Raw genomic sequence first — 13,993 nt, 5'->3', positions numbered from 1 at the left:
TCTGGAGTTAGGTCTTTTGTAATTTGTATTACTTAGTAAAGTAATAGAAGTCATTATAGCATTCTTCAAATGATGGGATCTTAATGAAAAAAAAAAAAAAAAAAGTAACCTATTAGCATATGCAAGGTGTGAGGCTAAATCTCCCTGACCCCTTTTACACAAAGAATGTCAACATGCCCATTAAAAATAAAATATAAAATATTCACAGGAAAATACATAAATGAATCTATGGTTTATGTTCAATATTAGGACTTTGAAAAGAAGCGAGATAATCTTAGAAGTAGGAGAAGTGTTCATTGGATTCTGAAACAGCTTTTACAGCATCTACTGACAAGAAAGACAGTGGGGTGGGGTGGGGGGTGCCAAATTCTTTGCTATTAGGGGGACAAAAGGTTGATTGCTATTTTTTCATAGGGCTGAACAGTATTATTTTAGTCCAATTGACTAAAACTATGGACATCTGAACTTCTTTACCATTGTGGGTAATGGTGTAGTACATACAATATCTTCAACAATAATACTGCGGGTTTTATCACTCATTAAACCCATGACTGACCCTGATGTATATTTACTACTACTCGTAAGAAATGGCAAACACAACATTCATTAGTTGCAAAAACATTTATAGCTATAATTTCTATGAAGATTAAAGCAATTATTTACTCACAAAAAAAGGGTATCTAATTACAACAGTCTTATATCTATTTCCTGGGCAGTTTCAAGAATCCAGATGAAGCAACTTGGGGATGAGTCTTGACCTATGTCTTACAAGGCTACAAGGAGAATCTTAATTGGTAAGAGGAAGAAAAGCTCCCGGCAGAATCGTGGTAACAATACAGGATGGTACACTTAGCAGAAGAAGAGCAATTGGCTTAACCAGGCTACTGACCACAGACCAGGAGCCAGGTTGCAGAGTTTACATTAATCTCACAGGCATTAGGAACCACATTCTTAAGCACAAGAAAAGTTAAAAACTCTCATACACAGGGCAGACTATCTTCCCTTAAAATGTTTTTTTAAAAGACCTTGAAACAGAAGCTGGGATGCATTCCTTTACAAAGAAGCAATTCATGTATTAGAAAAAGACATATCTAGAAAATTAAGCATTACATGCTCAATCTTACAGAGCAAAGACAATGTTTGTAGCTTTAAAGTTTTTTCTGAGAATAAAAATTGCTTTTGAAAAATAACATAGTGAATAATCAAAATGAAACTAACAATTTTAAGCTCTCTGAGGTCAAGTTTCTCTAAAATTCTCCAAATAAATTAAGGTGATCATGTCCATATTTAACTAAGAAGATATACTACTGCCTTTAAAGTTAAGGTGTCTTAATTTTTCAGAATTCTGTGTTAACCTTAACTATACTGACATTAGTTTACCTGACCAGAGAATCCTATAATATAGACATGTTTTGTTAATCTTATTAGAAAGTACTTCAAGGAAGCCTTTGAAATGAGTGATTTGTAAACATTTTGAAATTTGGTACCTTCCCATATCCCAAAGCCTGTGAGGTGTCTATATATATAAAAGGCTAATATGCAAATTGTCCCCTTGGGAGTTCAATCACTCGCTATGACAGGCGCTGACCACCAGCGGGTGGTGCGGGACGAAGGAAGGCCCCGGCCAGCAGCCAGCAGCCGGGGAAGTGAGGCCCCGGTTGGCAGCTGGAAGGCCCCATTGGCCCTGATCACTGGCCAGGCCTAAGGGACCCTACCTGTGTATGAATTTCATACACTGGGCCTCTAGTAGGATTATAAAATAATGACACCAATTTCACGTTACTTGTTAACTCACCTGCACTAATTTCTATTAGAATAGTAAAAAATAAACTTTGGACAACAGAACCTAATGTTCTTCCTGACTTTCTTGATTACCCTGCTGACCCTTATCTAAAGCCATCTTCACTAAAAACATGACCCTTCTTTGTGAAATCTTTCCTGACGTCTACCTTAAGGTCATTTACAAAATATGTAGGATGAGAAAAACACAAACGCTTGCTTGACACAAACACTACCAGGTTCCACGTATGTGAGCTACTCCAAATTTAGCCCTATACTGGAATTTTACACATTTATCAACATTTTCACAATTGTGCCAGGTAAATACACTGACAACTAAAACTTATATAACAAATCAATATCTTATTTTCCAGCATATGCAAAGTTGATATTTTTTAAAAAATGTATCTTTTGTAGGTTGCTTGCTCTGACTTAGACAAATTTAAGAAATCAACTCTGCATTTTTAATACCATATAAATTGAATATAATTCTTATTACTTATAAGGCTCACCTTTTCTAAAGTTTTAGTAGTAAAAAAGTAACTAAGAACTCCTGGTAAGAATTTTAATAAGAGTTATGATTTACTTATACTCAAGTTTGATATAAAAATTTAGAAGTACTTTGTTGATCAGATTTGAGGTTTAAAATCTCAGATTGGAAAAAGAAAAACAATTTCCCAAAACACTTTGGCATAGAAGACTTTTGGTTCAAATTTGAGTTAATTTCTGATCCTATGTTAGTTTCCACTTCATTTAGCACAAATAGAAGTCTTGTTTCAGAAACACTTCAGAGAAAAAGCAAGGGAAAAATGTCTTCACCACATAAAGACCCAATGCTACGTGCTCTTTCCAGACAAGTGTGGTGTCAGTGGCCCTCATCGCAAGAATGCATGTGCTCTCTGCTTTAGCAAAGACAACGTCTATGAGTTATTCCCTAACGTGATCTATTGATTAAAGGAGGCATTAATGAGATAAAGAACAGAGTTTCTTCCCTCACAAAGTTAACTGGTCTCTATGAAGACGACATCTGACTTTATCAGCACAGTGCCCTAAATGGACAAGTTAACAGTATCCAAAATGAGTGACATTCTGCCGACTCCCACTTCCACAGCTGATTCTAACACAATGTACTTAGCCTAATGCAAGAGAGCTACATATCATCTGAGGGGTTTCATGGTTGCTTCTGCCCACCTGGGAAAAGTGCAATGACCCTCTACCTCCCAATTCCTTCAAACCCTAGGAACCCTGAACACAGATTAGAATCCCTTTGGTTTCAGGAATGAGTTTCTGCCCACGAGTCAGATAAGTAGCTGTGCTAGAAGAAAGTATGGCCACAGTCTTTCCCTCTAAATAAGATACCTTCACAACCAGTGCTCCCTGGGGTTCATCAAGGAAAAATGTGCTGATAAAAGCCAACAAAGAAACTCAAAACACTCCCTGGGGAAGATCCTTCTCTTCTAGTGATTTTGATATTATTCCTTTGGAATGTTCACTAGAAAGAATTTTTCCTTTTCTAACAGTATCATTATGACTATTAATAAACTTTCCTATAGTAGCCTCCCCAAGTCAATATTCCTGTTGTTACTTTTCAAATTATCAACTTAATACTTTTTAAAGCTACACAATATAAAAATTAGGCAGACTTCAAGACTGATAGAATGTACACTGGAGACATAATACATTTCAAATGTGGAATAAAAGAAGACCTCTATGGAATAAAAATGAATACTAGCAGCAATACGGGAGGAGCAGGAAGGGAACAGATAGTAGACTTTCTGGGAAGAGCAACATTAACTGAAGTATCTTGGTGGAAAGATAGCTCGAAGTTACACTGTGGGCTAATCCTTAGTGAGGACAGGCCCTGGGAGCACAAGTTCTCTCTTTCCTAATATCTTTGTCATTTTTAATGCTAAAACATCAGATAAGAGCCTACCTGACATTTTGGAGAATTTGCTGTGCTGGGATTGATATTCCGCATTGCCTAAGAGTAAAAAATAAGATGGATAAAAATTACTTCAAGCCACATGGTTTGGCTATGTAGGCCGACTTACAAATTGTATCCAGACACATCACCATCGCACAGAATTCCCAAGCTAGCCCGAAGCAGCAGACTGAGGAAGACAGGAGCCAATGGAGTCACCACACAAACAAACAAACTGAAACCTCTCAAGCATTGCACAGCATTGAGGACAGGACAGCAAGACTAGGTGTCAGGACCCAGATCAGATTTGCTATTGGTCAGGTAGGTTCTTTGCTTCTGAGTATTAGGTGAAGCAGGAAAAATATAATTTGATGTTTTAGTGATAAGAGAAACTGTCAATGGAAGAAGTTCACAGGAAGCCAAAAGACTTAAGACATACGTTATTTATGCCGATTGCTAAAAAACAAAAACACCCTAAAAATATAGACTATTAGTATAAGAATAGAGCAGTTCTGTCATTTCAATGCAAGAAAAGATAACGCAGTTGGAAGTAAAGAAGAAACAGAGCAAGAAGTTACCCAAGAAGTTACCTTCCAAGGAAATGAAGCTATTCTGCCAGGACCCATCACCCAGAGTAAAAGTGAAAATAGAAAAATTCTTTGGAAGGAAGCGTTTTACAAGGAGCAGCATTCTGCCCACCAAAATACCACCAAAAAGACACCAAAAACAAGCCAGGCTGGTCTATAGCATACACCAAAATGACGAATAGCCCATTTCTAGACTTTTATATATAAAAATTATAAACAGTAAGACTTTGACATAAGTAATTAAATCACTTTCTTAACAAGATTCCTTGGTTTTCAGAGTCTTCCATTCATATGTGAAACTAAGACTTGTATTTACTTAGACCATCTAGTACTCGGTAACAACAAAATAAAAAGCAAGCATGAAGAAAGGCTGTGTAAAGGGTACTCTTAAATTACTTCATTTCTCCTAGTAGGTACATGATGGCTCTCCCTTGTTCTGATGATAAAGTGTTATTTAAATGAGAAATCTTTCCTTTAGAGTAATTTGTTAGAAAGTCATTAGAGATACAGTAAATGGGTTAATATGCTTCCTGTCCCCACCTTCTTAATGGCAGATGAAGAAATATTTCTTGCAAGACCACTTCCTGACACCACCTGCTGGCACAGACTCTCCTACCCTCTGGGGCCCACCTTGGTGCCAGCCACACTATCATTACACTGAGAGATTACTGACAGCGCAAACAGTTTAAAGGTGAGTCTTTCTGGGATTTCATGGCTTATTTTAATTCCTCAGCTTCCAGGTCCTCAAATCCCAAATCAGAGTTCAATTTAGTTCATGCATTTCCATTAACACTCCAGTGACACTTTTTAAATATAGCACTCATTACAAAAAAAAGTACCTTGTTTAAACGCCCACTTCCTGGTAACAGACATGTAGAATATTATTTTTTAATACCTATACTTAGCATGCTATGATTTAGGTGGGGGAGGGAGAGTATGAACACATGTATTTAATGTTTATAAACAGATAAGAGTGTCTCTGAAAAAAAAAACAACACAAAACCACAACACACACACACAAGCAAGAAACTGACAGCTTTTACCGTTTATACACTTATTTTTATTACCCCCAAAATTTATATAAAACTTAAAAAATAAACTGCTTTGATAAGATCACACCCCCATTATCTAGACTTTATCCCTCTCAAGATAAAGCAAATATTGGTTTTTAGATGAGGGATTATCCATTCTTATGGACCAACAGTACTTTCTGAAAGAAAACTAATGGAAAGGTCATAAATGATTTTAAGATCTCTAATGTCCTTTCCTTCCCAACATAAAACAAAAAAAACAACAACCCATAAGCAGGTAATTTTTATGGAATTTTGACACCTTCCAAACTTAGGATAACGTGTATTATGTTTTAAAAATCTTAGATTAAGCAATACTGAAAGATAGCTGTCATATGAGAAATATCCTGGAGTATTTCCCCAGACCAATAACTCATTTAAAGTAAAAGGTGTTCTTCCCTAAGTGGTGTCCCAGTTCCCCGTTAGTGAATGCGCGGAAGTAATCTGCAGCAGCACAGTGATCCACATTCCGTGGACGTGTGAAGAAGCACCTTCGCTTCCTTCAGTTTTCGCGTGGCTGCAATGACCACAGCCCGAACCTTTCTTTGTGATCCGGTTTTACATGTTACAGTCCATGTGATCAAAGCCCAGTCAAGACACTAAACTAAGACAAGGACAGAGCTGGATAGAGTGTTTCTGTGTCACTCTAGTTTTAGAGACACATTCCTCTAACTAAAAAATGAAATACATCCAACTTCAAGTAGGAAAACAGACCCCAAAAAGTGGAAGGCGGGTTTCTAACCTGAGGCCTCACCTGCCGAAGCAGTTCTTGCTGCTTCAGTCGCAGTCTCTCTTTCTCCATCTGCAGTTGCTGCAGCCGCATCTGTTGCTGCTGGTTAGAGCTGCCTCCACCCAGGACTCCTCCCTGAGGGCTCTGTGGAGCCAGGGGTGGTGGCTGTTTCACTGGAGCACTTTGACTGATTCTCTGGTTCATGGCTGAAATGAAACAAAAGATGCGTCCTAAAAAACTAGCAAAGGAAAGAGATATTTATTCAAAGCAACTGGGGATACTTAACTGAGGATATTAGTCCTTTTCTGTAGTAAATCTGGAAATAACCTAAAAACCCATCGGTAGTGAAATGGTTATGTTGTTTATTACTACTGTTAGTCATGTTGTTACAAGCTGCGAGGCAGCCACAGAGAAAAGAAGCAAGGGGCAGCTCCAACGGGCAATGAATGACAAGGAGCAGTCTAGGGCACATGAAGTTAAAAGCAAAGTGCAGAGCAGAGAGTGTAAAAAACAGGGGGGGAAATGTACACTACATGCCTATCCAGAGAATATGAATTGAACAGCAGCCAAGAAACAACCAATACATGTTGGCTCTGGAGCTGGGAAGCTGTCTGACTAAAGAACTGAGTAGAAGAGAGACATTTTGAAGTTTGAATGGTATGAATGCATTGCTTATTACAAAACAGAAATACATATGTAATTTAAAAATACATCTCCCACGCTGGCCAGGTAGCTCAGTTGGTTAGAGCATCTTCTATATATGCCAAGGTTGTGGGTTCGATCCTTGGTCAGGGCACATACAAGAAACAACTAATGAATGCATAAAAAGTGGAACAAATCGACGTTTCCCTCTCTCTCTCAAATCAGTAAAAAAAACCCAAAAACTAAAAAACCATAAACATCACCCAAAGCAAGTGAGACAAAAGATTCTGAGCAGTAAAGCCCATCAAAATTATCCTTGCCCCAGGTGGAGTATTGTCCCATACACCATAAAGGTTGCAGGTTCAACCCTTGGTGAGGGCAACCCTTGGTGAGGGCACATACAGAAAGCAACTGATATTTCTCTCTTCCTTCCTCTCTGTCAAATGTCAATAAACATATCCTCAAGTGAGGATTAAAAAATATTACCAATCTGTAATACATCCTAAAATATTTAACTCCTAGAGGCACGACACACGAAATTTGTGCAAGGGGGTTGGCCCTTGCAGCCCCAGCTTTATCCGGGAGGTCGTCCGGAAGGATGTCCAGAAGGTTGTTCAGCTGTCCAGTCTAATTAGCATATTATGCTTTTATTATTATCCTATATAATAAAAGGCTAATATGCAAATCGACCAAATAGCACACTGACCACCAGGGGGCAGATGCTCAATGCAGGAGCTGTCCCCTGGTGGTCAGTGTGCTCTGACAGGAGGAGTGCTGCTCAGCCAGAAGCCAGGCTCATGGCTGGCTAGCGCAGCAGCAGTGGTGGAAGCCTCTCCCTTCTTGCCTCTGCGGCATCCCCTGAGGGCTCCCAGATTGCGAGAGGGTGCAGTCCGGGCTGAGGGACCCTCCCTCCGAATGCACGAATTTCGTGCACCAGGCCTCTAGTAGACCATATAAAACCCTAATATGCAAATCGACTGAACCGTGGAATGACAGGTCGCTATGATGCTCACTGACCACCAGGGGGCAGATGCTCAACATCGGAGCTGCCCCAGCCCCCAACCGGCAGCGGTGGCAGGGGGCGGGGCAGCACCAGGCTAGTCAAGGCGGGTGCGAGCAGGGGCCCCAACCACCCCGCCGGTCATCCCACAGATCGACCCTGATCGCCAGCCAGGCCTAGCGACCCTACCTGTGCATGAATTTCGTGCACCGGGCCTCTAGTACATCTATAATGAAGTATATTACAATGATCTGATGCATGCTAAAAATAAAATAAGCCTACAAACATCTGGGTGGCAGAGATCTGTCTCATTCAGCACCATGATACCCCCAATACAGCCAAGTAGTCACAATTTTTTTAGTTGAACCTACATTACACCATCTAACAATTAGAAATGGACTGGATTCTTATGCTAGTGAGTTTTAGTCACTGATACAACCACACTGTGAATTGTGGTAATCTCGGTAAGTAGATGCAAGTTTTATTATGTGAAAATGTTAAGAGCGATGTACCACCTTTTCAGACATTAAAATTAAATTAAAATTTTTTTTAGCCTTTATTGTTGAGAGTATTACAGATGTCCCCCTTTCTTCCCCCATAGTCCCCCTCCACCTGGTTCCCGCCTCACCCTAGGCATTCACCGCTCTATTATCTGTTTCCATAGGTAATGTATATATGCAGAAGACCTTTGGTTAATCTCTTCCTGGCCCCCTTTCCTTTAAGACTTGTCAGTGTGTTCCATGTTTCCATGCCTCTGATTCTATTTTATTTATCAGTTTATTTTGTTCATTACATTTTTTGTTTAGATTTTTAGGTTCAATTGCTGATTGATAGATATGTATTGCCATTTTATTGTTCATATTTAAAAAATTACATTTTACTGATTTCAGAGAAGAGAGGGGGTAGAGAGAGAGAGAAACATCAATGATAAGAGAGAATCATTGATTGGCTGCCTCCTGCGTGCCCCCTATTGAGGATCGAGCCCACAATCCAGGCATGTGCCCTTGACTGGAATCGAATCTGGGACCCTTCAGTCCGCAGGCTGACATTCTATCCACTGAGCCAAACCAGCTAGGGCCATATATATTTATCATTTTCTTCTTCTTCCTCTTCTTAAAGAATACCCTTCAACATTTCATATAATACCGATTTGGTGATGAACTTCTTTAGCTTTTTCTTATCTGTGAAGCTCTTCAGCTGATCTTCGATTCTAAATGAGAGTTTTGCTGGGTAGAGTAATCTTGGTTATAGGTCCTTGCTTTTCATCACTTTCAATATTTCTTGCCACTCCCTTCTGGCCTGCAAAGTTTCTGTTGAGAAACCAGCTGGTCATATGGGTGCTCCTTGTAGATGACTAATGGCTTTTCTTTTGCTGCTTTTAAGATTCTTTGTCTTTTGCCCTAGCTGGTGTGGCTCAGTGGATGGAGCGTCAGCCTGTGGACTGAAGGGTCCCAGGTTCGATTCCGGTCAAGGGCATGTACCTTGGTTGTGGGCACATCCCCGGTGGGGGGTGTGCAGGAGGCAGCTGATTAATGTTTCTCTCTCATCGATGTTTCTAACTCTCTATCCCTCTCCCTTCCTTCCTGTAAAAAATCAATAAAATATTAAAAAAAAAAAAAGATTGTCTTTAACCCTTGGCATTTTAATTATGATATGTCTTGGTATGGGTCTCTTTAGGTTTCTCTTGTTTGGGACTCTCTATGCTTCCTGCACCTGTAAGTCTATTTCTTTCACCAGGTAGGAGAAGTTTTCTGTCATTTCTTCAAATAAGTTTTCAATATCTTGCTCTCTCTCTTCTCTTTTTGGTATCCCCATAATGCGAATGTTGGTACACTTGAAGTTGTCCCAGAGGCTCCTTACGCTATCTTCATATTTTTGGATTCTTCTTTTCTTTTTGCTCTTCTGATTGGGTGTTTTTTGCTTCCTCATATAACAAATCATTTATTTGAGTCTCGGAATCCTCTACTCTATTGCTGAATTCCTGTAAATTATTCTTTATTTCAGCTCCACAGAAGCCACTTGGTAAACACTAAGTCTTTCTCCTCAGTCTTTCCCAGAGTCCATTATGAACAATAAGAACTGTCTTACCTCAGGACTTTTCCATTTGATATTTCTCACTGGACTGTAATTTTTTATTTACAAATTTGTGTATACACACTCTTAGACTGGAGTGCCACAGGAGTGAGGAAATAACCACATATATACAGTAAGTCCTCAGGTTACGTTGGAGATCTGTTCCTATGGCGTGATGTAACGCGATTTTTGCCGTAAGTCAGAACCAAGCTACATAAGCACCTACGTCACTCACAAGGAGCACATACACAGCAGTAATGAAGTGAAACAGTAAAAACAATGTGAAAGATAGATAACAATTCCTGACCTTTACTTGTGGTAAATAAATAATAAAAAACATAAAGCACATATGTATATATGTCGAAATGATGGAACTTTTATTTAAAATAAATAAATGGGAGATGGTGATGTAACCACGAAACGACGTATGTTAAGTCCGACATAACCCAAGGACTGCCTGAATCCTTAATGCCTAGCACAGGGTCTGGCACAAAGTTTGTGCTAAAAAACCACTAAAATGTTCCTAAGTTGAGTATTCACTGAGGCAGAAATTTAACTATTTAAGATACAACAATACAGAAATCCTACCCATTTCCCTTTAGACTGACCAACTCTTCTGAGTCCAGCAAGACAGTAAGAACCAAGGATACTAGAAGAAAAATTATAGAGCAACCTCCCTCAGATGCCTTAGTTAAAATTCAACCTACTGATTCATAAAAGTTTCCCATTTTTTTGAGTCATTTTTTTGTCCTTCAGATATTTCTTTTGGTGTAAATAGTAAGATCACTGTGATTAAAAGTCACCTGAAATAATGCCTCTCTGGGTGACTCAGCCAACAACTCTATATGTGGTTCACTTGAGTTTGCTTTTGAATTTTAGAGATTTATTTTCCTTCCCACCCACCATCCTCCCACCCCCAAGAGATAACTGTTACCATTTTGCTTATTAAGTAGAAAAAGGCAAAGTGGAGTCAAGTATTCATAGGATACTAGCTGTGTATTTGCTTAGATTTTTAAGAATAGAATAATATATATATGTGAGTTCACTCCAAAGCAATATATAGAGGTTTTCCCATTTTCTTTTTTTAAACAGTTGATTAGTGTTCCATCCAACCAATTCTCTATTAGGTCTTCACTATTACTAAAGAGTACCATACAAAAGAAGCTCAGACATACATAATTTTGTATTTCTACTACTGTATCTTTGGGGTAGAGTCCTAGATTGGAGAGATTGCTGAGTCACTGGTTAAAAACTAAGTAACATTGCCAAGTCATCCCCCTCTTCCCCGTACACACAGAGGTTGTACTTTGTTGTAGCTCTATAAGTAATATATGAAGACTATCTTTTTATCCATCACAGCCTTATAAAACTTTTGGATTTTTACCATTCTGAAAGATGAGAAATGGTTTCATAATATTTTGCTTTGTCTTATTATAGAAGCTTGGTCACCTTACACATTTTAAAGGGCCACTTGCATTTTTATATGAATTGTTTATCTTTTCCTTTTTTAGACAACCTTTATATACCAGGGATAAAACAAACAAACACACCTTTGTCATATATAAGTAAAAAATAATTTCCCTCAGCTTATTATATCTTTTTAGTTTATTTTTTCCTTAAGTTTATTTTTTAAGTTCATCAATATATTTTGAAATTTGAGCTATAGTTTCTCCACTCCCAGGTGAAAGAGGAATTCATCAATCTTTAAATTAAAAACTATATGATTCCACTTTATAAAATGTAATTCTTTGGCAATTAGCCCTGCCCTGGCTTACTGCTGCTTTGTGTAGTTTTATTTTTCTGACCTACAGAGATTGTGACCCCAGTTATGTCTTTTTGGTTATCTCCTTCAAATATTTTGTCTGGCAGAACAGAGAAGGATGTCAAAATATGACAGACATACTGCTCCATACTGTTCAAAGCCTTAATCTTTTATGTGGAAAAAAGGCCAGACTTATTTATGAAATGTCTTTACAAAGAACAAATTGCTAAAACTTTCATAACTATGGTTTATAGTTTAGTATTTTATAGGGGAATACATAGGAAAAAAGCCAAAAAAATTGAGAGCTAACATTTGTCAGGCACCAATCAATAATCTCATTTAATACAATTGCTTGTATCTATCTACCAGTCACCAACATTAGATGCACAACTGACAGGCATCATAGTATGATATAAAAAACACAGCCTGTAGAGTCAAACAAACCACAACTAGAATTGAGTACACCAATTTAGTAATTCATCTAATTTTCGGTTTCCTCAACTGCAGGGGTGGGCAAAAGTAGGCTTACAGTTGTGAATATGCAAAGCAGAGTTTATTCTTGTATTATTTAATTATTGAATAATTTTCCATGAACCTACTTTTGCCAACCCTTGGATAGCAGGAGATATTAACATTTCCCTTTTGGAGTCATGGTGGGGATTAAGTAATATATGTAAGGCATCCTATATAACAAAAGACTAATATGCAAATTGACTGACTGAACGGCAGAATGACTGGTCGCTATGATGCGTACTGACCACCAGGAGGCAGACACTCAACGCAGGAGCTGCCCCCTGGTGGTCAGTGTGCTCCCACACGGGGAGCGCTGCTCATCCAGAAGCCGGGCTCACAGCTGGTGAGCGCAGCGGCAGTTGGCGGAAGCCTTCCCACCTCCACAGCAGCGCTAAGAATGTCTGACTGCCAGCTTAGGCCCACTCCCCTCAACTGCTGGGGAGCGGGCCTAAGCCGTCAGTCAGATATCCCACGAGGGCTCCCGGACTGCAAGAAGGCGCAGGCCAGGCTGAGGGACACCACCCCCCCACCGTGCACGAATTTTGTGCACCGGGCCTTCAGTCTATTATAATCCTGAATATAGTAGATACTCTACAAATGTTAGTCTCCTCCCTTTTCCAGAATAGTTCTTCTTAAACTTTAAGATTAGTATGCCTACAGATAATCATCCTGGCTTGAATTCCCTAGCTCCCTTCCCCTCTTCCCACTTTACCATGCAACTCATTGTTTCAAAGTATTCTATGATTCACAAAGATATGTATAACATATCTCCTAGAAGATCTAACTGGAAAAAAATGGGTGGTGGAGATTGAGCCTTAGCTCAACCTCCTTAGGAATCCTTTTCTTTTGATGAAACATGTTCCTGGCATTCCAGGACATTCAACATATTTCCCCAGAGAGATGTTTTCTACATTGTGCTATGTCAAGTTTGATAATATGAATCAGGGGCTGATCTGAGAATCTACCACATACATTGAATGTCTCATAGATTGAGGCCTAGAGCAAAAAAATATATTGGGGGGAAAATGTTTTCACTTGTAAGCAATTAAATAAATAAAAATTTACAAAATAACTGCTAGGAAATAGCTCATTAGTAAGTTGAGGATTGTTGGAATTGTAAAACATGATTTCAAAACAGGTTCTAGATCTACACACTCTCAAACATTTCATGTCTTAAACATTTTCAGCTTTCCCACTAGGTTTTTATTAAGTAATACAGCATTTAATAAGTTAATAAAAGTCTTATATATTCCTTGTGAAATCTAACTGGACAATAACAAAACTGCATGAAGACAAAGAGGTAAATGTCCTCTGCTTCCCACCATAAGCAGTAATCATTAATGACAATGATCACATAATGAAGCGGTTGGTAAAATCTGGTGCAAATCTAGGCTTATCTGGCGATTCAAAACCACATAAAAGGAAACACAGGACATTACAAGATGGAGGAGGAACAACTCTGCAGAATTAAACAGAAATTCCCACAAAATATGCAACAGAAACAGCCTCTCTGGCTGATAATGGTAAGCACTTTAAGTTGTGTTTACCTACATGCTGTTACCTATGGATACAAGCAGTGCCCAGGTTTCCATATAAAGAGCTCACTGAAACGACCAATTCAAACAGCCTGTTTATCTCCTGAGCAGATTTATCCCTCTCCGGAAGCACCCTGCTCTTTACCTTCTGAGTATCTCCAGCCTTCCCACAAAGTGCAGAGCGGTGCACCCACGGGGGGTGCAGACCTCACACGCAGGCATGAAACAAGACAGGCTTTGTTTCCTGGGGGAGGGGAAGGGCAGCCAGAAAGAACAGCATTACCCACTTCGTCCCCTCCATGATCAAGTGCTGAAATCCCAATGTTTCCAGGTTTAATAACATTTCTAAAAGGTAAAGAGAAAAAAAAAAAATCCCTCAAG

The 13,993-nt window shown here is 39.0% G+C and overlaps 1 protein-coding gene across 12 annotated transcripts in view; it reads right to left on the bottom strand.

Moving 5' to 3' along the window:
- YAP1 (Yes1 associated transcriptional regulator) overlaps positions 1-13,993 on the bottom strand; it is a 128,742-nt gene that overhangs the window by 16,858 nt on the left and 97,891 nt on the right. For 3 of the 12 annotated variants that reach the window (XM_079788742.1, XM_079788731.1, XM_079788735.1), the window contains 2 exons: positions 6,100-6,293; positions 3,713-3,760 (listed from right to left, as the gene is read on the bottom strand). In XM_079788742.1, the coding sequence (XP_079644868.1) occupies positions 3,713-3,760; positions 6,100-6,293 (242 nt within the window). The remainder of the gene's footprint in view (positions 1-3,712; positions 3,761-6,099; positions 6,294-13,993) is intronic. The other 9 variants (XM_079788732.1, XM_079788736.1, XM_079788737.1 and 6 more) reach the window with 3 other exon arrangements.

The sequence above is a fragment of the Cnephaeus nilssonii genome (genome assembly GCF_951640355.1).
Source record: "Cnephaeus nilssonii genome assembly, chromosome: 13".
In the NCBI taxonomy this organism is placed as follows: Eukaryota; Metazoa; Chordata; class Mammalia; order Chiroptera; family Vespertilionidae; genus Cnephaeus; species Cnephaeus nilssonii.
Note: the sequence above shows the minus strand (reverse complement) of the source record. Positions and strands in the feature narration are given on the sequence as shown.